The sequence below is a fragment of the Odontesthes bonariensis genome, chromosome 16, assembly GCF_027942865.1.
Source record: "Odontesthes bonariensis isolate fOdoBon6 chromosome 16, fOdoBon6.hap1, whole genome shotgun sequence".
Taxonomy (NCBI): domain Eukaryota; kingdom Metazoa; phylum Chordata; class Actinopteri; order Atheriniformes; family Atherinopsidae; genus Odontesthes; species Odontesthes bonariensis.
This window is the reverse complement of record NC_134521.1, coordinates 2,610,544-2,636,762: the sequence shown is the minus strand read 5'-3', so window position 1 is coordinate 2,636,762 and position 26,219 is coordinate 2,610,544. Positions and strand designations below refer to the sequence as shown.

The 26,219-nt window shown below is 38.2% G+C and overlaps 1 protein-coding gene across 2 annotated transcripts; it reads left to right on the top strand.

The window, feature by feature from the left end:
- Nucleotides 1–4,153: 4,153 nt before the first annotated feature.
- slc25a14 (solute carrier family 25 member 14) lies at nucleotides 4,154–26,158 on the top strand. 2 transcript variants are annotated; one of them, XM_075487314.1, is made up of 9 exons: nucleotides 4,154–4,317; nucleotides 4,938–5,036; nucleotides 7,331–7,469; nucleotides 11,194–11,288; nucleotides 15,670–15,755; nucleotides 18,806–18,901; nucleotides 22,285–22,409; nucleotides 23,399–23,612; nucleotides 24,717–26,158. In XM_075487314.1, exons 2-9 carry the CDS (start codon nucleotides 4,973–4,975, stop codon nucleotides 24,756–24,758), a joined length of 861 nt encoding a protein of 286 aa, XP_075343429.1. In that variant the 5' UTR covers nucleotides 4,154–4,317; nucleotides 4,938–4,972; the 3' UTR covers nucleotides 24,759–26,158. The 2 variants fall into 2 exon arrangements, with proteins under 2 accessions (XP_075343429.1, XP_075343428.1); XM_075487313.1 differs by lacking the exon at nucleotides 4,154–4,317 and having other exon boundaries at nucleotides 4,792–5,036.
- The last annotated feature ends 61 nt before the right edge of the window (nucleotides 26,159–26,219 follow it).

The following is a 26,219-nucleotide window of genomic DNA, read 5'->3' as shown; positions in this document are numbered from 1 at the left end:
TTATACAAGTATGAAAAAAAAACGTATTACAAGTTTTAGAAATTTGTATGTTTAATTATGCAAATTAGGCATTATCTCATTAAATATGCGCACATTTGCATATATTTCCAGAAGATAGATCTGAACATATGATAAAGCCAGATGCAAAATTCTTTTTTCATTTTGTTTACACACAAAATGAAAAGTAAATTACAGAGGGATTTTAGGATATCTGCTTTCATTTCCTAGGAAATCAAAATATACTGTCGATAGCCTAAAAAACATCGATTTTCACCATATTTTTTTATTATAATGTCACATAAATCAGGCCAGGAATGATTTATCAACAAATCCTTCTGTAAATATCTTCAGAATACTGCTAAGTGTATAACTGGAAAGTTTGGTGTTAGTAGGTGCTCCATAGGCTGAGATATTGATACTGGAGAAATACAAAAAACTGATTTTGAGAAAACGGCATTTAAAGATTTAAATAGGGGGAATTCATTTTGGTAAATTTGGGCGAAACGTAACTGCAGCGAGTAAACAAAATGTGATGAAATAAACATTTTAATTTATGTTTTGAATAAACACATATTGAAGGCAGACTGGCCCAAAATCTAAAAATTGACCACTGCATGAAAAATCCCTGTTTTTGCCTGTTTTTTACCAAGAAAAAATATGGAATCCAGCTACACAACTAATGATAATTACTTACACCGCCGAAGTGACATAATAACATTTAAGCTCTTTTACAAAAATGATTTACAGTCTTTGTATAGCTTGCTTGTTGTGTGCTTATGTTTCACAACTGTATACCTGATGAGCTGCTTGTTTGGAGAATTATTTTCAGATTATAAACTACAAAAAACAATGGAAGTGATTGGAATTTTGTGTTCCATGCAACAAAAGAATCTCTTCCAAATGCCTATTTCTGTGACTCTAGTTCTCATTCCTAGAGCAGATTTAAGGTAAACACCAGAAACTTGTGCTAAAGAAAAAAAAATGGACCAGACTCAGTGAATAATTTATATATAGATCTATATAGTGAGCAGTGCTCACCAACATGTCATTGGAGTCATCAGGTGGGAACCTCCTTTCATCAGTGTTTTGTCTAGTTGGGCCCAGACAGTGGCGGAACTGGAAAAAATGAAAAATAAGTTAAAAAAACAACAAATACGAGACGTTTTTGTTTGAAATAAGCAATAAAATCTGCCAATGGAACTAGTGAAAATCGGCTTGTCAAGATTTCTTGAAATAAAATGTGATATTTGGGATATTTTGAGATAAAAGTGATCTTGAAATTAGCTTAAAAACCTCTTCAAATGTAAAAAAAAAAGCTTGTTTCATATGATAAGTGACTCAAAACAATTTTATCTTCAAGACTTTTTCATTTAACAAGATATTCCAGATGTATTGTATTAAAACAAGTCCCTATATCTGGCTGAAATGGTACTTGTTAGGCAGTTGTGTCTCATATTAAGTGTAATGAGATATTTTGACTAGAAATGAGACAAATATACTTGGTAAGACTTTGATTTTGTTCAGTGTAATTTAGAAGAGTCTCAATTAGTCTGGAAAGATAGTCTAAGTTCAAACTGATAGATGTGTATTGAACAAGTTAAAATCTTTTTTATGAGTGGTATCACCTTTTGAGCAGCTAGTTTTTGGTGCAGAAATCGATCATTTGCATTAAAAAAAACGGAATTTATTACCTTTTGATTGGAAAGGGTGCTCACAGAATTCATTTCAGCTGGGATGTTAAATGAATTGGCAATGACTTTCAGTGCTGCCTGAGAAGATGAACTACAACTCCTGGTAAAAAAATATGCAAACCCCACTCTTGAAGGAAGTCTATGCAGCTGTATAGCTATTTTGTGGAAAGAATTACATATAAAACACAAAACTATTCAATTTAACAGCTAAATATTTTAGGTTTGTAAAATGGAAAAATAAATAAATACATATATGAGTAAAATAAAACATCTTCCATGAGTGGTGATTCCATATTTTTAAGTAAATAGTAGTAAAACTCCAATAAAACAAAATGGGATTTCTTAAATAAACAGGTTGTTTACTTTTATTTTCACTAAAACATAAAGATTTAACAAGTGATTTTTTTTTTTAAATGATCATAAAGAAAATTTCAGGACAAAGATTTTATTGTTAAGTTTATTGTTATATATCATTCTAAGGTGACACTAGCCAATAGACTATTTTCTTCATTAAAGTACTGATATGCAAAAGCTATATGCTGAAAATTATACAACAATCCTGCAATAGAACCTCCTGTGAATCATATTCAAAAATTGAAACAAATTAAACAGAAACACTACAGTGTGACTACAAACTGCAATGAAAATTGAATTAAAAATAGATATAATAATAGAATAGAATAGAATAGAATAGAAAAATACTTTACTCATCCCCCAATGGGGGAAATTCAAATTCGTCAAGTAGCTCAATTTTTTTTTTAAATATTTACAATGATTGTATTAACAACAACAATAATAATACCAATTCTAGTAAAAAAAATACTACTACTAACTAATAATAATAATAATAATAATAAATGACTAAATAAACAAATAAATTAAAAAAAATAAATCAATCAATTTGAGAAGAACTCAGCAGTCACTGTTAAAAAGCCTAATAATGTATTTTAATGTAAAATATTTACATATCTGACCTCTACCTTAACTCTTTCGGTGCCATTGACGTCTATAGACGTCAATTTAAAAAAAAAACGTTGACTGCCAAAGACGTCTATAGACGTCAATTGCGTTTTTAACGGAGCGGGCTGGGGGACAATCTAGCGGAGTTTGTCACTGAATCTTAGGCTTGTTAGCACTAAACAGAGAATATACTGGCAAAATTACCCGCAAGGTGGCAGCAGTGCCACTATGCACACACACAAAAAAAGCTTGTTTTCTCCATTTTTTGGGTCAAACAGCTGTTTTTGGTGAAACCAACCTATGTTCTACTGTCTATTACTAAAAGACTGAAAATGGTAGAAACAAACTTTTTTTTCCTGATCAAAGAAGAGAGTCTACTCTTTCTTTTGGTAATTTCAGTGTGTACATAGTCATAAGACACACTTTTCTGTGGGTCTTGGAAAATCAGTCAAAATACTGAAAAACACTTGGCAGTATGGGTGGCTCTGAAATGAAAATGGCTGGCAGCCAATGAGTTAAAGGCAAAAATACTTTGTACCTTTTTTTTTCCCAGTGACAGTATATGATTTAAGTTATGATTAGAATTACTTTGAATTCCTCCCACGGGGGATGAATAAAGCATTCTTCTACTCTATTCAGACAATGTTTAAATCCAAGCTGAAAACAGTTCTACTTAGCTGTGTATATGACACCTGAAAGTATTTTATCTGCACTCTTCACTTTTAAATTAATTTAATTAATAATTATTTTTAATGTTTTTTTTTTTTGTTTTTTAATGATTTTTTTGCCTTCTTGTGATTTTATGTAGCTGTAAAGCACTTTGATTATTACCTTGTGTACGAATTGTGCTCTATAAATAAAATTGCCTTGCCTTGCCTATTCTAGAATTATTCGAATGATTAGAACAGTGACGTCCACGGTTATGTTCAATGGAAAAAGAACCAGACTCAACATCCGGGTAAACAGGGAGAAGCAATCGATCCCTGTCTCAATTCATCAGATCAGCTCAATAGATATTGAGTAATATCTATTACTCAATTTTACTAACACAAATGGCAAATAAAGTAAACTCACTCACCTGTTGGTGGGCATGGCTGATCTGTCCAATGGAGCGTAACTTGATTGGCTACCCGGATGTTAAGTCTGGTTCTTTTTCCACTGAGTTTTTGGAAGTTTATTTTTTTTCCACTGAATTTTTTTAAGTTGATTTTTTTTTCCACTCAATTTTTGGAAGTTTAATTTTTTTAAGTTGAATTTTTTTCCACTGAATCTTTCTTTAGATGTTGAATTTTTTTACACTGATTTTTGTTTTTAGAAATTTATTTTTTTTTTTTACACGGTTGGTTTTTCAAATTCAAAGTCTGATTATTTTGATGCTGTAAAAATTCGATATTAGAAAAAATTCGTATTCAAACTCTGATGGCACAGACAAACTTCCATACACGGTGACCTTCCCGCGAAGCTGGCGAACGAAGGATTTTATTTTTGAAAGCTTAAACGGAAATCCTGTTTTAGCTTTGGGACGCACCTTGACGTTTGACTGGAACACGGAGGCCACCGGTGGACGTGAAGTTTCCTGCACAGTTGTTAAAAGTCGGTACACAAAACATGCACTGAATCATGGAGAACAAAGTGAAGTAGGCCGCGGGTTGTCCCGACAAGACAGGTACGTGACTTTTTGGAATTAACGTGACCTTAATTACCAGTTGTCTACCGGTTAACTTTGTAACAAATGAGGCTTGTTATCTCTAGAAAATGTCTGAAAAACCGTTAGCCGTTAGCAGACACCTGCTCCAAGCTGAACGTTCGAAACGGTTGGAAACGGTTGAAAACGGTTGGGGCGTATTTCTCCGTACGAAAAACCTTCGAGCTTTTTTCTTTTTACTTAAAACTGTATCGTAAAACTGCATAGATATGTACATTTTCTTATTATTTTCTTATTTTTGTATCGATAGAGCTTTTTAATGATAAATAACTTCTCACTCGTGACAATGTTGCTGTCGCCAGTTTTGTCATCGTACCCAACAGCCAATAGGATCGCTGAAAGGTTTGATTGACTTAACTCGCAGCCAATAGGAATCCCGCAACAAATATGACGCGTCTCCCTGCGGTGCTCTCCGTATAGCAGACATCTCTTTCCGGCGCAGTATGCTGTGATGCTGATGCTGAGGCTGAGGAACCTCATTGATCCGTAGCATCATTAGCCCTCAATGGTTGCCGACATGCTGTGCCAGAGGTTGCAGCGTTGTGTTAACCTCTGCCTGGGCTTGTTCTTGTTTTTGGCAGGGCTGCACCAGGTGGAGGCTGCTGCCGTCACGGAGATGGCCAACTTGAACTGGAAGCCGTTCATCTACGGAGGGATGGCTTCAATCGTCGCAGAATTTGGTACGTGGTATATACCAAGAACATACAGACGTTTACCAGCATGTATCTTAATGGGATGCATTATAATGTTTGCGCATGTTTGTAAGCAAATTGTTTTATCGGCTGCTGAATTTTCTTTGCCACCGGGAAATGCTGCAGCATCCTCTGCTGTAACTGTTTTTTAAAGGGGAACTCATTTGCAAGCTGAAGAAATATCAAAGCAATTTGGTGCCATTTCTATGAATTATTCTGTTACTGCAATTGTTTAAGGCGAGACACGGCAGGCAAAAACTGTGATTTTTTTTTTTTTTTATTTTTATTTTTATTTTTTTTAATTTTTTTATTTTATTTATTTATTTATTTATTTTTTATTTATTTTTTTTCATGCAGTGGTCAATTTTTAGATTTTGGGCCAGTCTAATCCTTCAATATGTGTTCTTTCAACCTGCTATAAAGAAAACGTTGAAAACGTAAATTAAAATTTTATTTCATCACATTTTGTTTAATCGCGGCAGTACGTTTCGCCCAAATTTACCAAAATGAATTCCCCCCATTTAAATCTTTAAATGCTGTTTTTTCAAAATCAGTTTTTTGTATTTTTCCAGTATCAATATCTCAGCCTATGGTGCACCTACTAACACCAAACTTTCCAGTTATACACTTAGCAGTGTTCTGAAGATATTTACAGAAGGATTTGTTGATAAATCATTCCTGGCCTGATTTATGTGACATTATAATAAAAAATATGGCGAAAATTGATGTTTTTTAGGCTATGGGCAGTATATTTTGATTTCCTAGGAAATGAAAGCAGATATCCTGAAATCCCTCTGTAATTTTCTTTTCATTTTGTGTGTAAACAAAATGAAAAGAGAATTTTGCACCTGGCTTTATCATATGTTCAGATCTATCTTCCGAAAATATATGCAAATGTGCGCATATTTAATGAGATAATGCCTAATTTGCATAATTAAACATACAAATTTCTAAAACTTGTAATATATTTTTTTTAATACTCGTATAAGTAATCAACTGAGGAAGTTCCATGGTGATATCTATTATTTTAAAATATTACCCTATTCACCTGTAGTGTCTCGCCTTAAGGCTTGTGTCAGCTTGTTGTAACATAAAACAGATGTAGCTTGTCTTCTGTTTTCCGAAAGTAATATAATCTGACTGTGTGCCCTATAAGGAAAATATCTTTAAACCACACCTCTGTCTTTTTTTTTTTTTTTTTTAATTCATAGAAACACCAACATTATAAAAAATTATGTTAATTTTTGCTTTTCATGCGTGTTGAAGAAAATTAATGTTGAAATGATCATTTTGGAAAAAGGAGATTTTGAAAATTGATCAAGATTTTTGACTGGAATGTAATGATAATAAAAAAATAGAAATAGAAAAAAATACTTTATTCATCCCCCAATGGAAGAAATTAGGCTAGCTTTAGTAGCGCTGAATTCATGGGAACAAAATTGTAAACAGCCGGTATTTTGTCAGGTTTTCAACACGTTGGGGATCTAAACGACTACTTTCTCTCCTGAAAATGTTTCAAATGTTGCTAAAGTTTACAGAGTTTAGAGCTTAAGTGAAATCAGCTTCAGGCTCGGGCAGGAGCGAAATGCATTGTGGGTAAACGCTCTGCAAACTGTCTGATCGATGAGTATGCAGTATTCGAAACCACCTACTGCATACTCATCGATTAGACAGTATGCAAACCTGACAAAATACCGGCTATTTACAATTTTGTTCCCACGAATTCGGCGCTTCTAAAGCTAGCCGCAGTGAGCAACGCACTTCCTGTTATTTTCACAAAATAAAATACCCGTTGCCTTTTATCATAGGGAAAGCCATTACCATACAATTGGTGCTTTTGTTTTGAAAACAGGAAGTGAACCTACCCTCGTTGTAGCTAGCTTGAAACTGCCGTTTTGACAGGAAATGACGATCGGTGACGTCACGTTACGTTGCATCTTGGGTAGTTTGAGTATGAGTAGTGACCTCATGATGCATACCCAACATTTAGGAGAATCTAGTATGCATCCGGGAACTTAAAAAAGTTCAAGTTAGTAGGAGTAGTGGGAGTAGTAGAAGTATGCGGTTTCAAACACAGCCAGTGTCTTTATTTTTGTGAAATTTAGAAGACACAGTACACCCACAAGATGTCCACTGTGCCTCCTGCCATTGCCTACTGTACTAAGCATCGATGCCACCATTGATGCTTAATATTGCTGTAGTATACAAGTATGCTAAGTATTTTCATTCTTTGTTCCATTTTTTTTAATATTCTGATTGATGTTATTATTTTCAATCTTAAGGGACATTTCCCATAGACCTGACCAAGACTCGGCTACAGGTCCAAGGTCAGTCCCAGTACACAGAGGTGCGCTACAGGGGCATGTTCCATGCCCTCTTCAAGATTGGAAAGGAGGAGGGTATCCGGGCACTCTACTCTGGGTATGGAACAGGAGTTTTTCTCAATTTTGTTTTGAAATATCAGGCAAAGTCTGATCTGCTTGTTTTGAGTAGTTTGTCAACAGTTCTTTAGGGGCCATGCTCACGTTTCCACCAAGGGGATTAACAAATGAGAAATCTATACCGTATTTTCCGGACTATAAATCTCTCTGGAGTATAAGTCGCATCAGTCAAAAAATTGTCATGAAGAGGAAAAAAAAAACATATATAAGTCACGTTTATTTAGAAATTTATTTCACAAAATCCAAGACCAAGAACAGACCTCGTCCATGTTGTTAATATGATCCGGTGACACGTTGTGTTCAGTTACCTGCTTTTTAATGAACTCACGGAAACTGTCGACCTTGTCTTGGAAGTCTGCCGGCAGTTTCTGACGCACCGTTGTCCGTTGGCTCTGATAGAGAGGCGGTTGAGTTGCATGAAGCGGTAACACCAAGAACGGTCCCAAGGCGTGGAGACATAACTGCACCGTTGACGAGCCTCTCCCGGCAGTACGTTGTTCAAGCTAGGGCTGTCGCGATAACCGCAAAATGCAATCACCGCGGTGCGCCGTCGCTGGCGGTGGTATGGCCGGCTCTGTCTGCCAAAAGAAGCTCCGCAATTGCTGCCCTCCGAGCCCTAATGCGTCTTTGTTGGTCAATACACTGTATGACTTTAATTTTCAAAAGCACACAAGCGAGTATAGCTCTTAAAAACAGAAATGCTGCTATTACTTGTACCTCCATGCTTGCCAGATAAACAATGGACGTCGGTCTTTTACCGCGGATATTGCCCAAAACTCTGTTTTTGTCTCTTTCAACCAGTTTATACACAAACGCTAAACAGAGTTTTTAAAAAATCTCCACTTTTGCCGGAGTTTTTTTTATGCCTCGTTTTCGGAGGAAAAAACTCTGTGTATAAACGAAAGGCACAAACGAAGGGAAAGGTCTTCGTTTATCAAAATACCCGGGTATGTATAAACAGCACCTAAGCCAGCACAGTAATAATGATACATTGTATATTGCCCGCAAGGCAGGAGAAACACATTAACACAGGTAGGTGCCGCGTTTCTGTCGTCATCTTTGCATATAGGCACCGCACACGCACACACGTCTGCATGCATCTCCGGGTGTTCCCTCAAGAAAACACACATGCACCATCATTGCATAAATTGGTCAAGGGCCATGCTTTCCAGGAAACATCGGTGAGTAACTTGATATCAGTCATGTTCCTTAACTTTTAAGTTTTAGGGCCTAGGTCTGTAGGCCTATTTAAAAAAAAAAAAAAAAAAAAAAAAAAAAAAACATTTAAAAAATGTGCCGTGCCAGAAATAAGCTCTAACAACTTCGTGGAAACAGTTAAAGTTCAGCTTGGGTTGGTTGGACGGCGGCAGTCTGTTTAAAAAAAAAACTGTATCCCGGACACGTGAGCTCAGCTGCTGCACTGATCTGCTTCGTTTTTCTCCGTCATTGCTAAACGAAACGTGCGCAGGTCTGCAACAATGTTGATATTTGCCATGTGGCAACAATGTTGCAGAACTGGGGTATGCGCTGCTTGATCTCCGCTATGTTGGTCTGTGAGCGAGTAAATGACAGGCAAAGCAAAGTGAAATGTCAGAATCGCTGGGAAAAAAAGCCGGATTATGCGCTCGATTTTCATCTAACATTGCGTGTCGTGGAAAGTAGCCTAATGAACAAAAATGCGATATCACCGCACACCGCGCTGTTGGGCGGCTATGAGTTCCCTCACCGCGACAGCCCTAGTTCAAGCACCCACCTGTGGACTCATTCCTCCAGCTCTGGCCATCTTGCTTTCAGCCCGGGATTAGCTTTCCATGCCCGTAGGCAGGGGGTGTTCGGACGAACCCCCCCCCCACAGTCCCGAGAAGTCCGGTCGCGGCAGGTGATGAGTTAACAATTACTGGTACGCAGCAAATAGTCTTTGAACTTTTCAGTCACTTCCCACTTCAGGCCCATCGGTTCCAACTTGAAGGAGCTGTAGTTCTGGTCATTTTGCTCAGTGGGATTCAGACTACAACTTCCATAGTCAATAGCCGCATTCGGACAGAGCAGTTCTAAGAACGGTCCTCCTGGAATTCCGTTCTAATAGCTGTCCTTCCCCAGGGGAAATGTTTCAGTTTGCATTCCCACATGAGTCGGGACCCTGATAGGGACTGATGAGACGCAGCCGTCTGCGACAGCGACGTGTTACTTTAGCGCCACATTCAACAACAAAACAGAACAAAACAAAACCCGGTAAAAGCAAAGGCTGAGTTATACTTCTTTTAACTGCCCTTGCGCTTGTGTTAATGGCTCGAGACGTTTATGCTTCATTTAGCTTTGCCGGCGCTTGCGTGTGCTGCTTGGCAATTCACCGCCAGGACAGTAGGTGGAGTAGCGGGTTTTTTCAATGACAAGCCTACTATGATGAAAGGAAATTCACTGCCAGGACCTCCTTGGCAAGTCTCTCTTCGAGTGGATTCATCATAGACATAATATATTATATATATTATGTCTATGGGATTCATGCTTCTTCTTCTTCTTCTTCTTCACTTTCTACCTTGGCGTTTGAAAACAGCGGTCTTTTATTAGGGGATGAAACCGGAAGATGAACACGCCGCCGGATGTGATGTAGATAGTGGCTTGTGCTCGCGTCCAGAGTGGCTACTCTATAGCTCTGCTCGCATCTTGCGTCTTGCGTGAAGTTTAGAAAATTGAGGTGACACACGCAAGCACGCAAGGGGGGGCTTGCAACCGCGCAAGGGCTTGCGTTGCGTCTTGCGTTACCGACTATAAACCAGGCTTAAGGAGAGAAGAAAAAAACACCACCAAGAAGCTAACATGGAGAGCGGGGAGGCCACCGTGTTCATGGTCTGCATGATGGTGATATTAATCATGGACGATCACATGGGGCGTCTAACATGGAGGCTGGAAGAGCTCACAGAGAGTCAGGAGACGCAGGATGGAGCGCAGGCCGTACTTCCTGGTTTCATGAAGGAAGGAGAGCAGAGCGCCGCAGACAAAGGAGACCACGTGGAGGTTTAACTCATTAAACACGCCAAGGTCGTGTCCGTGTCGTAGGAGGAAACATTTCAGCCTGACAACATGATAAGGGGCGTCATCCATTAGTGACGAGGACTAATGGATTTACAATCCATTAGTCAAGCAAACTTGATTGGAATAACAGCGGACTATTTTAGGAAACACCTACAACAGGTCTGGATCACTCTTAAAATCTGTTCGTACCTCAAAGAAAACGTAAAATACGAAAAGATTGGTGAATGCGCCAATTCTCTTAAATCACTCGTACGGACGATTTAAGAACAAATCTGTGCGTACGAACGGTTCTTGCATGAGGCCCAATGTTTCTACATATTGTTACACACTTGTGTTATGATGTGTGCCAATGAAACTGTTGTCCAGACAAGCAGTAATGAGCTTTGTTCTCAGGGCTGAGTTACTTTGTGGGTGGTTGAACTACCATTTTGATGAATCCAATGCACAAATTGCAAAAAAAAAAAGCCCTGTGGGACAGGAAATGTTTTCAATTTTAATACGAAACAACAACTAGCTTCTTCGTGACTTGTTAAGCATTGGGTGTTCATTTAAATTATTTCCATCTACAGTGAATCCACTGTAGATTCATTGATGAGCCTTTATTTAACAGTCCTCAGTAAGACTGCCATTTTTCTTGCTCTCTTTGTGACTGTTTCCTCCTCTCTGCACAGGATTTCTCCCGCTCTTTTGAGACAAGCGTCTTACGGGACAATCAAGATAGGAACGTACAACTCTCTGAAGAGGCTGTTTGTCACTCACCCAGAAGGTGAGCCTCCCTACTTCTGCCTGTGACCTACTTCACATACTTCACTAAATCCTACTAGTCTGAAAAAATATTCAATCAGCTGTGATTCATAGCTGAATTAATACTGACAACTTATGTCATTTAGAATTTTATTTGTACTATGGCCCTGATTAGCCTTAAAAACTATACGTGGCTTTGAATAATAACATGAAACGGATACATGGATAAAGACACCTCTAATTAGATGATTTTCACAAATGAGCATTTTGGCTGGTTACCTGATCCTGCCGCCCAGAGTGAAATATATAGATGGACTTGGAGGGATGGGTGGATGGTATTCGTCAGTGTTATAGTTTCATTTCATGATGAATAAAGTATTTTTCTATTCTATTTCTATTCTACGGCTACTTTCAGTACTTTGCAAGGTAAATGGCAAGTTCCTACAGCAAGGAAGGGTTGAAGAAAATACTGAGAAGCTCGAGGAAAGATGAACGTGGGATCATACTGTCGCTACACTGCAGCTGTATAAAATTCTGAAGTACTTTTATGTCTTCAGTCTGACATAAATTTGATATTTCTAAAGAAGCACAAAGTTGTCAACAATTCTTGAACAGATGTTTTTTTTATCATTTGAGATGCAAATAGGAATCATGTCTGAAAGGGACAAACAAGTATTTGATCAATCAGAACTGAAAATAATTTACGCTAAGCTGAATACGTGTAAATTCAGCCTTTGTCCAGGTGTCACAAAAAGATGGAGTTACTCAGACTTCTCCGGAAACAGCTGGCGCCACAGTGTTTCTGTGATTCTGGGGAAGTTTATGATCTTTCTCTATCTCCCTCTCTATCTGTTGACTGCTCCCTTATCTGTCACCACTACCTGCCACATTTTCTTCATCACTTAAGTGTGTGCCTGGCTACAGTTCAAGTTATATAAAAAAAAAAAAAAAAAAAGACAGGCCTTTAATACCACAGTGTGCACTAATACGAACCTAAAGAAGAACTAATAAACTAAAACTAGGTCAAAAGGATCGAGCTTTAGCACATAGTTTGTACTTTGTTGTATCGTTTATAAATGTACCAATAATATCTAAGAGTGAATATTCTCTTAATGTTTGAATTAATAATGCTTTTATAGATAATTTTTAAATGTTTAATCTTTCTCAAACATGTTGGCACCAATTAAATCAGGGTAAATAATATCTGCATTCAGGAAAGTTTTTTTTTTTCTTTAAATACACTATCTGTAATACAGAGCTGTTCTGAATCTAAAGACAAAAGTAACTGAAGTTTTTTTTTGTTTGTTTGTTTGTTTTCAAACAAAATTCCATATTTTTTCCCTCTGCTTGGTCTAAAAATTTTTTTTCTTGATTTCTTTTAGTGTTTCTTAAAGGCAGAAAGTTGCCGTTTGAAATGACTTTAGTTTTGTGTCATGTCTGTGATCTGCTTTTTTTTCTACAAAATGAAACAACTGAATGAACATCCTCCGAGGCTTATTGATTTCAAATCAATTTCAATGACAAATCACTTGATAAAGCAAAAACACATTAAAGGTAGACAATTGAAACACATTTGTAACCCGTGACTTCTTTTGTTGGATGTATAGATGTCTTGTGTACATTGGTGTAATTTGTTTTACTCTTATATAAATACTCCTTTATTACAGTGATAAGCAGAAATTAAATATGAATAAAAAATACCCATAAAGTTAATTTTGAAGCAGATCTACAGTGTCCTTTCATGAACATTGTGGTTTTTTTTGCATTTTAATTTGGAGATACCTCAAAGCAACTCATAAACTGACCACTTTTTTTCCAGTTAAAGTGTTACTCCGGAGTAGATTCAACCTGGGGTCATTTGAACCGTGACATCCAGCCAAGTAGCCCACCTGAAGTTTTTTCGATGTTGACTGAACATCAGCTGAGTTACTGAGTTATCCCGAATAGCTTAGTACAAGCGCTAATGGGACCTGGCAGTATCTCCAAAATTACCACACTAAAATCACATGCCATGACACCAAACTTCTACAGTAGTACAAATATGGTCTGTACTCACAAAACGATGCATTTGGAAGTTTGTACATAGTCCAGGATAGGGCTGGGCGGTTCTGGAAAAAATGAGTATCACGTTTTTTTTTTATAAAAAATGATATCACGGTTTTCTGCACATTTTTTTTTTTTTTTTTTAAACAAATTTAAATCTTTATTTAACTCAAATCCAAAGTCAATTTCTGCTATTATTCAGTTTGCTTAACAAAAATATTTATTAAATATTTTAAATATTAATATTATATTAATAATATTGCTAAATAATATTTAACATAAAATACAGCATGACTAATACGGCCAAGGCTGTTTTGGTAATGTGCAATGTGCACAATGTCCATGGCTATAACCTCCATGAAGTTTACCTAGAACAGATACTCACACATTCTGTTAGCCAGAACACCTATAAAATAAAAAAGCACAGAAGACCCATTTACTTATAAAATGAACTGCAATGAACTATATGAAGTTCACCTACAACAGGCATTTACACACACTGTGTTATCCAGAACACTGTAATAAAAACAGAGAAGACCCATTGACTGAACTATTACCAACAAGTCCGTTATAGAGGTCTGTTTTGGACATGCATTTTCAGGGGTCTTATTCCGTACACTTTCTTCATACTGCACTTTGTGGTGGCGTTTGAGGTGGCTAAACAGATTGGACGTATTGCCAAGCTTCGCTGATACTGGGGCAGAGCATATGCAGCAGTGTACATCATGACATTGCTCGTCGTCGTCTGGTTTAAACCCGAAGTATTGCCACACTATAGAATGCGAACCTTTCTTAGGAACAAACTGTGTTGTACGACTTGCCTGGCTCTCTTCACTAACACCTGGGGTTTCATCGTTCTCCATTTCCCTTCACATAGGCTATCTCTTCACTCATTCATGCTGGTGTGTTTCGAAAATACAAGGATCTCCTTTTGCCTCGCTTGCCGCTGAATCACGTGACGTGCAGGTCCATTCATTCATTGGTTTTAGGGAGAAAGGCTGTTGCCACGTGCAGTCACATGATTAGGTGTGCATTTATGATTGGTTGAAAGGGAAAGCAACAACAGTGGACTTTGTGGGAGCATCACAAATTGAAATGTTACGCGACTCGTTATGAAAAAAAAAAAAAAAAACAGAACAAAACCGTCTCTCATCAAAAAGCGAACCTTGTGTAGGTGTGAACCGAGATCACGGTTTTTTAACGGTATACCGCCCAGCCCTAGTCCAGGAGTTTATTATTATCAACACAAGCCTGATAGCTTTTCTGCTGCTAAAGCTGCGTCAACGTCACTTCCTTGATCTGGGAGCTTCAAAGTAAGATGAGGGTTGATCTACTACTGTAGACAACAAAGTATATGCTATATTCTACATGACTTTTTATGAATTTTTATGTCGTAGAGTTGTGAATTTATTATATCAATGGAGAAATTGAGCAGCCTTGCTTTGTTGTCTACAGTAGTAGATCAACCCTCATCTTACTTTGAAGCTCCCAGCTCCCAGAAGTGACGTCGACGCAGCTTTAGCAGTAGAGAAGCTATCAGGCTTGTGTTGATAATAATAAACTCCTGGACTATGTACAAACTTCCAAATGCATCGTTTGGTGAGTACAGACCATATTTGTACTACTGTAGAAGTTTGGTGTCATGACATGTGATTTTAGTGTGGTAATTTTGGAGATACTGCCAGGGTCTGTTAGCGCTAAGCTAATTAAAGCTATTCGGGGTAACTCAGTAACTCAGCTGATGTTCAGCCAATATCGGAAAAACTGCGGGTGGGCTACTTGGCTGGATGTCACGGTTCAAATGACCCCAGGTTGAATCTACTCCGAACCATCACTTTAATACTGGATGTAGACTCTCCATCTTGTCAGATGATATGCAGGACAAGTATATTTGACTACACATTCCTGGTCCATCTCTGAATGTGTTAAGCTGTATTTGATATAGTAAATCACGTTGATCAAATGCATTTATTTTACTGTTAACGGGAAAAAAAACGATCAGTCAGTTGCTCATCACAAAAATAACATCTTGTGTGTTCTTTTTGTATTTCTGTACATTCGAATTAGAAAGTCCATATTTTGTCATTTGTATAATTTCAGCACATAATCAAAGCAATGTATTATATGGTCTTCTGCAAATAAATATAGCTGAACAAGATGATTGTGCTTGATAGTTATGCAAATGTTATGTCCCAAACAAGATCAGCTGGTATATTATAAATAGCAAAAAACTAAATTTCTTCCTGCATTTGAGCTTTGCAACGTAAATTATTGGCTTAATGACTTTGTTTTTTTTCTACTGTTGGTTACTGCTAGTCTGTGTGTATTTTTACATCACTTTGTATCTCTTTTTTTTGCAGATGAGACCATGATCATCAATGTCTTCTGCGGTGTTGTATCTGGAGTCCTGTCCTCCTCTCTGGCCAATCCCACTGATGTTCTCAAGGTGATTGTTGGTATTAAGCGAAGGCCCAGTCAGATATACTGTTTCTGTTTGTTGACATATCAAAGCAGTGTTTAGTATTTATATTGCTTTGCTTCTCTGAAAAAACACTGACTTATTAATAACACACTGGAAAAAATGCCCCTCCAAAAATAAGTTAAAAAACAACAAATAAAAGACGTTTTTGCTTGAAATAAGCAAAGAAATCTGCCAATGGAACGAGTGAAAATCGGCTTGTCAAGATTTCTTGAAATAAAATGTGATATTTGGGACTTTTGAGTTAAAAGTGATCTTGAAATTAGCTTAAAAACCTCTTCAAATGAAAAAAAAAAAGCTTGTTTCATGTGAAATCCGACTCAAAACAATTTGTTTTCAATACTTTTTTATATATCAAGATATTCCAGATGTATTGTATTAAAACAAGTCCCTATATCTGGCTGAAATGGTACTTGTTAGGCAGTTATGTCTTATATTAAGTGTAATGAGATATTTTGACTAGAAATGAGACAAATATACTTGGTAAGACTTTGATTTTTTCCAGTGCATTTAATTCAGCCAAACACATTGGCATCCAGTTATTGGTCAGGGGAAATCAAAACCCCTCTTTTGAGAGCGTTGACATGTGTCATGCTGGAAACAGTTTGTGTCTTACTCTGTGCCCTTGCCACTGTCTGTGAAGTCATCGGCTCAGTCAGTGCCGGGCGACACAACATCCCAACTCATGCACGGCAGTCGCTAGAGATTTCAACGACATCTCCCTTCTGATTTAGTTTGAACCTTTCAGCAGTTTGAGACAGTTCTAGAGAAAGTTTAATCTATTTCATGGAAATATAAAAGACGCATACAGCTTCTTTGTACTTTGAAGAAATGTTTTCAGGAAGCAGAAGAAGAAGATCTGCAGGGATGCTTTGAGGCCACAGACTGGAATTCACTGTGAGCCACAAGGAGATGACATCAGTGCCACAGCTGTGACAAACTAGATTTCATTCAGTCTGGAGTATATCATCCCCACAAGGACAGAGATATGCTTGCCTAATAACAGCCCCTGCAATCCCGAATAGGGATGGGAATTGATAAGATTTTTACAATTCCATTTTCGATTCTGCTTAACGATTCGGTTCTTTGTCGGTTCCCTTATCGATTCTCATTTGGAGAAAAAGGACAACAAACCGGTCGATTAGCATCAACTTTGTTTAGTTTAGAAGTAACACGAGTCATGACCTCACAAACCCAACAACGGTGAGGTCCACATTGGTCTATCATGGCCTGGGTAATTTAACTCTTCCTGCTCTGGTGAAAGGAGAAGCTGGAGGTAGAGGTGAACTGGGGGTAGTACCACCAGCCTCTGGCTCTGAGCCAGTCAGGCTCTGTCTCTCATGATTTCATCTAAATGTAATGCTGAGAAGGCATTCATTTAACCTTAACCGTTACTAACAGCAGCTTTTACAATGAGGCAAATGGTGCTAACATGATAGGCAGTGTTTGTTAGTTAGTTACCTGCAGTGTTAGCCGAGGACATGCTAACGTTGCTAACGTTGCTGGGTTCAGATTCACCAACGTTAGTCCGGAGCAGATCGAAAACGCGACATTCATTCATAGTTATTGCATGTTGGTAGTATTTCCTAGCCTGGGCGAAAGCTGATTGTTGACTTTGTCAAACAGTCTGGGAAAACCCAAGAGGAATCCGTTTCCATGGAGGGCGGGACCTTACTCAGCAACTTAAATTCATTGGAGTAACGGAGTTCCCTTAACCAATCAGTAATGTTTAGAAAGGACGTAGGTTATGCGCCGAGGTTCATGCTTACTCTCGCGAGGCTCTAGCTCGCGAATCACGCTTCCCACATCCGCTTTCATTATACCGGTACCATTTGATAAATCAAACTTTTCCCAAAGCCAGTTGGAAGGAGAGCTACGACATCCTTGCCACTAACAAAATTGACGAGGCATTCCTCTTGCTCTTGTTTCAATTGTATAATGCTCTCCAGAGTTGAGACAACTTCATGGATAGCTTCTAGCGTTCTTCCGTCGCCATGTTTATTTCCGCTGCGGTTGAACTACAATTATATGGACTACAATGGACTCGGCGCGTGAGTTCTGCGTCACCACTCGCAACTGTTTGCTGATTGGCAAAACACTGAGCGAACCGAGGTAGGGGGGTTGGGCCAGATTATGTGCGGAGCCAAAATCTTTGGGCGGAAGTACGTAGGATGGCGTCGCCAGGCTAAGTATTTCCTCCCTTTGGTGAAATATTCACTTTGCAAGTTGCCCTGTTGTCGTCTTTTTTAGGGATGTGTAACCAAACTTTCGAGCGTTTGTATCGCTTGGGCGCCATGTTTACGTTGCGTGGTGACGTCATTCGCGCCCACTGGAATCGATAAGGGAATCATTTGCAAAAATCGCCAAACGATTCCAAGGAATTGAAACACTGGGAACCGGTTCTCAACAAGAACCGGTTTTCGATTCCCATCCCTACTGACCGAATGATTTAAAAAAAAAAAAAAAAAAAAAAAAGCTGCTGAACATGAAAGAGAAAGCTTTCAGTGAAGGAGACGGGGGAGTTATTGAGGACTGTAGAGAAACCGCAGAAAAAAGAAGATAAGGGAGCAAGGAGGTGTGCAGAAAAAAAAAGCTGGAAACCAACCTCAGAACCAGAAGAACAACATGAAAATATCCACAGGGTTTAATGTGACGAATAATCAGAGCCAATGAGCTAAAAATGTTTTATTTTTGTTTTTTTAAAGGATATGGTTTTAAGCAAGAACCAGAATGCTTCACAGACCTCATACCCTCCCTGTACCTACAGCTTTCCTGTCACACCTCCACAGGGTCGTCCTGCACCTCAGTCGTGATTATTAGCATAGCCTCACCAACATCTCCACATCGGGACTGACCGAGACCGCCTCTTGCCTCCCCCGATTGATCGAGACCAACCTGGGTGTCTGGGGAGTGGATATGGTTGAGGTTAATTATTGAAATAGACGAGCCAAATCTATAAAAACAAAATGGCTGTATTGTGAATTAATTTATCCGTTTGCGTGCCTGTGTTGTTCCAGATCAGAATGCAGGCTCAGGGCAGCCTGCTCCAGGGGAGCATGATATCCAACTTCATTAACATCTACCAGACAGAGGGCACAAGGGGACTGTGGAGGGTGAGTGTTTATTCCTTTGTATTATTAGCTGTGTGCATATGTCTTTGTTCATTATGTCTATATGAAGGGTGCTGTAAGCCTCGTTGAAGCTCCATGTATCCGTTCTCTACACACACTTTATCTAATTCAGGGGAATGGAGGTGCTGGAGCTTAAAACAGCTGCCATAGGGCGAGGTACACCCTGGACCACTCACCAGAGATAGACAATCATGGAAACCTATGGCCAAATTAAAACATCTAATTAACCTAACACTGTTCGGTGGTATGGTGGTCGAACCTTTGGCTGTGTTCGAAACCGCCTACTTCTCCCACTACTCCTACTACTCATACTAACTTTAACTTTTTTAAGTTCCGGGATGCATACTAGATTCTCCTAAATGTTGGGTATGCATCATGAGGTTACTACTCATACTCAAACTACCCAAGATGCAACGTAACGTGACGTCGCCGATCGTCATTTCCTGTCAAAACGGCAGTTTCAAGCTAGCTACAACGAGGGTAGGTTCACTTCCTGTTTTCAAAACAAAAGCACCAATTGTATGGTAATGGCTTTCCCTATGATAAAAGGCAACGGGTATTTTATTTTGTGAAAATAACCGGAAGTGCGTTGCTCACTGCGGCTAGCTTTAGTAGCGCCGAATTCGTGGGAACAAAATTGTAAATAGCCGGTATTTGGTCAGGTTTTCAACACGTTGGTGATCTAAACGACTACTTTCTCACCTGAAAATGTTTCAAATGTTGCTAAAGTTTACAGAGATTAGAGCTTAACCCATTTAGGCCGGGAAAGCATTGCCACATTTCTACCTTTAAAGCCGGGGTGCTGTTGCGTTATTCTACCTTTAAGGCCGGGAAAGCGTACACGTCTTTTTTCCTGTATGTAGAAAACATGGCTGTTATGCTGGTTAACCTCATCCCAGCACTTCTGTCACCTGAAAATCTGGTGGAAAAAGAAATTGGAGGAGTAAAACTCACCTGCAGAGAGACCTGCTGCACTACTGCAAAGTGAGTTTACGTTTTATACTCGGTACAATGAGTTTGTAAGAATCACACCTTTCTGCTACATCAGGGGTCGGCGAGCCGCAGCTTCGGAGCCGCATGCGGCTCTTTCATCCTGATGCTGCAGCTCCGCGTGGCTTGGGAAAATAAATTTAAAAAGTATCCAATTCAAGTGTATTTTATTTGTGTTTTTCTTTGTGATTATAATTTTTATTTGCACTGTCAGAAGAATACGTACAAGCAAGATATGGCTTAATAGTGCACATAAGAATAAACAAAAACAAAACAAAGGCAGATCAAATAAAAGGGAAGAAAAAGAAAAAAAAACTAGCAGGGACATCATACCGATAGACTTCAACTGGTTAGAACGTCCTTAATTCTTGAGCAAAGTCCCTTCCATGCATTTACTGTAGATAAACTGGCGTTGTTCAGTCGAGCTGTGGTCTCCTCCAATGATGCAATGTCCAGTAAGGATCTGATCCAGTAACATTTTGCACTAATATCAGGTTTGAACCACAGCTGGAAGATTGACTTTTTGGCAGCTGTGAAGCCAGCAAACACCAGACGTTTTTCACGTAGAGAGAGCTCAAGTGTGGAATCATCATTCAATAAACAAAAACAGGGGTCTAACACAAGAGTAATGTCAAGAAACTTGGATAACATCTCAATCATTTTATTTGTGTTTTAACTTTTTTTTTTTTATTGTAGTTCTAAATTGGAAGATTATTGTTATCTAGAAATATTAAACTAAATTATATATATATATATATATATTTTTTTTTTTTGTCGCTCAAAATATGTGTCACACTCGCCGAAAGCCGGTATATGCCCGCTAAAACGCTGTGCATTTATCGAGACTTTCAACCCCAGGTAGGCCAAGTATGGAGAAATGTAAGAAAATTGGAGCAAAACAACCTTATACAGGAAAAAAGACGCGTACGCTTTCCCGGCCTTAATGGTAGAATAACGCAACAGCACCCCGGCTTTAAAGGTAGAAATGTGGCAATGCTTTCCCGGCCTAAATGGGTTAAGCGAAATCAGCTTCAGGCCGGCTGATTTCGAAATGCATTGTGGGTAAACGCTCTGCACACTGTCTGATCGGTCAGTGTGCAGTAGGCGGTTTGGAACACAGCCTTTGCCTCAAAACAATGAAGTTCTCTTTTCAGATCCCAGCTCGAGCCTTTCTGTGTGGACTTTGCATGTTCTTTCCATGCATGTGTGGTTCTCTCTGGGTACTCTGACTTCTTCCCACAGTCCAAAAACATGCCTGCTGTGTTGGTCGGGGATTCTAAATCGACTGTTGGAGCAAATGTTGTGCGTCCATGGTTGTTTGTCTCCGTGTAGGACCAGTCCAGGGTGTGCCCTGCCTCTGTGCTATATCAGCTGGAACAGGTCAACCTGAATTGGATTAACCTTGTAGCACCCACAGTTGCAGATATGCAACAAGCTTTTTATTTATTTACATTATATTTTTATTTACATTACATTATTAAATTTATTTATTTACATTACATTTATTTATTTATTGACATTACATTATTTAGCTTCATGTGTACGTCTTTATTTACATTACATTTTTTGCATTTTATATGCGCTTCACTTTTTCACAACAAAGATCTGTGAAATCTGTTTGGTTTGTTGTTGAATGGAAAGTTTATGATGGTTGCGTTCCACACTTTGTATTAAGAATGTTCAATAAAGGTTTATTATATACATTTTATTGTGGTAGCAGCAGTTACTGGTGAACTTTCACTAAACTTTTTTTGCCAAACGATCTGCAGAGAATGACTTGGTTTTGTGAACAAAATGAATCAGGAAAGCCCACAGATGCAAATATGCAACAGCCATAAGGCTTTATAACAGTGACTGCTGAGTTCTTCTCAAATTGATTGATTGATTTTTATTTATTTGTTTATTTAGTCATTTATTATTATTTAGTTAGTGGTAGTATTATTATTGTTGTTAATACAATCATTGTAAATATTTAAAAAAATGTTAAACTACTTGACGAATTTGAATTTCCCCCATTGGGGGATAAATAAAGTATTTTTCTATTCTATTCTAAAATGATCAAAAATTCCAAAAATATTGGTTTATTCCCACCCAAAAAGATGCAAGAAGAGCCAAAATAATATTTTTTTTTTTTCAGTGATTATTCATATGCTTGGCTGCTACAAGGTTAAGCAGATGGCTTGCTGTTGGAAGTACCCATCTTATTTTAGCTCAACACAAAGTCTTGAACAAGGGGGGGAAAAAAAAAATCTCCATGTCCTCTTTTACTCATGTTGTTGATGATGATAGCTAGCATGAGTTTGCATTGTGTGGACTCTCTTCCCACTGGGTTGTACTGTGAAAACACATGTTTTCTTGGTCCTGCTCTTTCTCAGGGCGTCATCCCCACAGCACAGCGAGCAGCTATTGTTGTCGGAGTGGAACTTCCCGTCTACGACATCACAAAAAAGCACCTTCTTCGGTCTGGCGTCATGGGGGACACCATTTTGACACATTTCATGTAAGTCTCTTTTCTTCTCTTCAGGTTAAAGGAGAATTCCGGCCATTTTACAAACATATCCCATCTGTTGGAGACCCAGGGAAGTTTGCCAAAGTGAAAACCGCGAGAAATTTTCATGCCCGCTGCGCAAAGTTGTCCGATTGCGCTGATTTCCATGAAAGCGGGCTCTATCGGGCAAGCGTTTAACCTTTCCTGAGGCTCTTAACGTGTATCAAAATACTTTTTACCGAATTGGCCGTGGTGTCAGTAGCAATACAATTCAACCCAGGGGCTAACCATACCATTAGCTAGCACAGACATTATACATTTTGAGATTTCAAAAACAGCGCACTTACCTTTCTCAGCTTCCGTGTTCCACAGGCGTGCGCACAAATTAATCGCCGAAGTCATACACTATAGTATAGTATATATATACATAGTATAGTGTGTGTGTATATATATATATATATATATATATATATATATATATATAGTATTCCAAAATTGTCTTTTTGTCCACTAAAAACAGCCCTCGGGAACCGAACTACACATTGCCATGTTTGTTATTGTTTCCTATCGAACAGCTGACTCGTCTCAACACCCATTTTCGCCGTGATGTCATGACGTATCACATGACAGCTGGAAGGAGCGCACCTTCGCCCATTATTCATGTCCAAATGTATAATGTCTGTGCTAGCTAACGGTATGGTTAGCCCCTGGGTTGAATTTTATTGCTACTCACACCACGGCCAATTCGGTAAAAAGTGTTTTGATACACGTTAAGAGCCTCAGGAAAGGTTAAACGCTTGCCCGATAGAGCCCGCTTTCATGGAAATCAGCGCAATCGGACAACTTTGCGCAGCGGGCATGAACATTTCTCGCATTTTTCCCTTTGGCCAACTTCCCTGGGTCTCCAACAGATGGGATATGTTTGTAAAAAATGCCGGAATTCTCCTTTAAGAGTGACCTTTTTCTTTTGTGCGTTAACCACATGCATCACGTGTGTACAGTTCCAGTTTTACATGCGGCCTGGCGGGGGCGCTGGCCTCCAACCCGGTAGATGTGGTCCGAACACGCATGATGAACCAACGGGTTTTGTCTGGAAGCCCTTTGTACAAAGGAACACTGGACGGAGTGATGCAGACGTGGAAGAAGGAAGGCTTTTTCGCACTCTATAAGGGATTTTGGCCCAACTGGCTGCGACTGGGGCCTTGGAACATCATTGTATCCTTCGAACATAAGGAAATTATACAAAGTCTGTCTGTGATGCATCTAAACAGTTATCTGTTCAGGTGTATTTTAGTGTAGACTTTACATTTTCACTTGATAAAGTTCTAACTTTTACCCAAAAACTTCATCATGTGAAATCTTTCAACTTTAATTGCTAGTTTTTTTAACTTTTAACAATATAGTTATCAGAATCATCAGAATCAGAATGCCTTTATTGTCATTATACGTGGTACAACCAAATTTAAAGCCACCAAAAACAGTGCAAAGAGTGCGAATATAAAAAAATATAATTAATGTAAAAAAAGGGAAGGATGTAAGATGCACAGTTTTTTTTCGGTAATAAAATAAATAAAATCAAATATGGTGTTAGTGGTAATAGATAAAATAAGGTGTTAGTATGTGATGAAAGACAATTTTAATATTTTACATTATCAGAACATGGGGAAAAAATGTTTTGTGTCTTTGCCAGGTTTTTAAAATCAGGTAAATATAGCCTCAGATGAAGAGAGCAACTCATGACATATTGGATTAAATTAATTAAATAAGCCAAAAAACAAAATGTGTGTGGAAAAACTAAGTTCACCCGATGATTCAACAGATTTCAGAACCACCTCTGGCAGCGGTAACGTGGAAGAAATCCTTTTCTTTTCTTCTTTTTAGGGACCGAGCAGTGAAACTGCAAGGACCCTATTCTTTCTTTCTTTCTTTCTTTCTTTCTTTCTTTCTTTCTTTCTTTCTTTCTTTCTTTGCAAAAGGTGCTCGAAAACTCTTGAAATTTTGCGAGCGCCACCTGCCAGTTGACGACATGAAAGAATCTAAACTTTATATTTTTGGGAGTCGCTCATTGGCTCTCTAGCGCCCCCTACGATGCTTAAAAATGGTCCCCGCATTGGCATTTAAAAAGTTTCCCACTTTTTAAATGCCAACTCTTCAATATTAAGTGCAATGAAGGTAAATTCTGTGAAATATTCGTTTGGATTGTCTTTGACCTGAAAAATGTGAATGTTTTCATATATTTTTATATATTTTATTTTAGTTTATGCCAGTTTGTAATGTTGTAAATCCCGAATCCGAGTTTTTTCTTAATGAATTGCGCAGTTCTTCATCACCTTCGAGCAGCTGAAGAATCTCCCGTTTTAACGGGAAGTGGGAGCCGCACTCGTCCGTCAGACTGATGAGAGGAACGTGAAACACGGCAGCAGCATCGGTATACTCGCACTCCCCTTAAATCAAAAGGAACGACACAAACGTAATTTTTGTCATCACTGTTTTGTTTGTATGTATTTTTTTTAAATGCTGTTTGGAGGTTTCACCTTCAACCACTGAACGTGTGAAAGTTTGGAAGTTTCTAGCTGATGGAAAAGACGGTTTACTGCCGGAGAATAAGTCAGTAGAGTGGACACCTGTCATAATTCCCATATCGGTGTTCTTATTATTCATTCTAGGAATTGCTAAATGTCTGTTGAAGCCCTGTCTTTTGAAAGCAGATGTACTGCATGTAATGTATGAAACCAATAACTGTTGAATGTTCAAGAGTAACATGGGAGGGTGTAACAAAAAGCAGGTTGACTGTTACAGAGGTGAGAGTTAAACAGAAGAAAATGACAAAAAATGTTCATTTAAGCCAGTTCCACATCATTCAGCATGTAAAAACGTTTATGAATTGATTATTTATTTATTTTTTCCTTTTATGTTGCATTTATAAGGACATTTTAAAAGATAAACTATGAATATTGATGCTGTTAAAAGACTTTTACGATCTGAACCAAAGCCTATAATGTGAAAAATGAGGTTTTATTTTAAACCTATATGCGTTAGAGTTTAGTTATTTAATTTTTTTGTTCTTTTTTTTATTTATTCTTTTTTCCCCAGTCATTTATTCCTTCTCTTGTCTGAATCAGAAGGTGCAGGTTGTACGCAGGACCTGCTGCTGTTTTGTAAAAGTTGACCAAGAAGAGAACAATCCGGAACAAAATGTAAATGTCTGTACAGACTCATTCACACAAAGAGGTCGATGTATTTTATGTAAAGTGAGTGTACATATGATGCTGCTTTTCCTGTCATGTTCCTCTTTGTGGAAACTACATTTCTGTCCCTGTAGTTGGGTTAGATCACTTGAAAACAACATATTTATCGTAATCTCCAACTCCACATGTGTAAACCAGACCAAATGTCGTTATTTTTAATTTATTTTAAATCCAAATTATATTATATTTTTTACATTGCATTGCATTTACACTCATTCTTTCGTGACTAACTCTCTTCACAACCGTTTTATTTCATTTAATTTGACTGATATTTGAAATTGTTTATCTTATTAATTTTTCTGACGGCTACATTTTTGAAGTGGTTTGCTCGAGATCATCATCTGGCCATCTCATAAGTGTACAGAAGTTATCTTGAGGCTGAATATGTTCAAACTTCTCTTTATGTTTACTGCTGTAAGTAAAGATGCTCTTTACCTGCGTCCGTTTCTCCGTCTGCCCTGTTGCTCGTTCGTGAAGTTTTAGATATATTAAATAAGTTTGGCTCTTAACAGACTTATGAATATCCGTTCATGTTTGTTCCATCCTCTATTTATATACCCAGACACACAAGTAT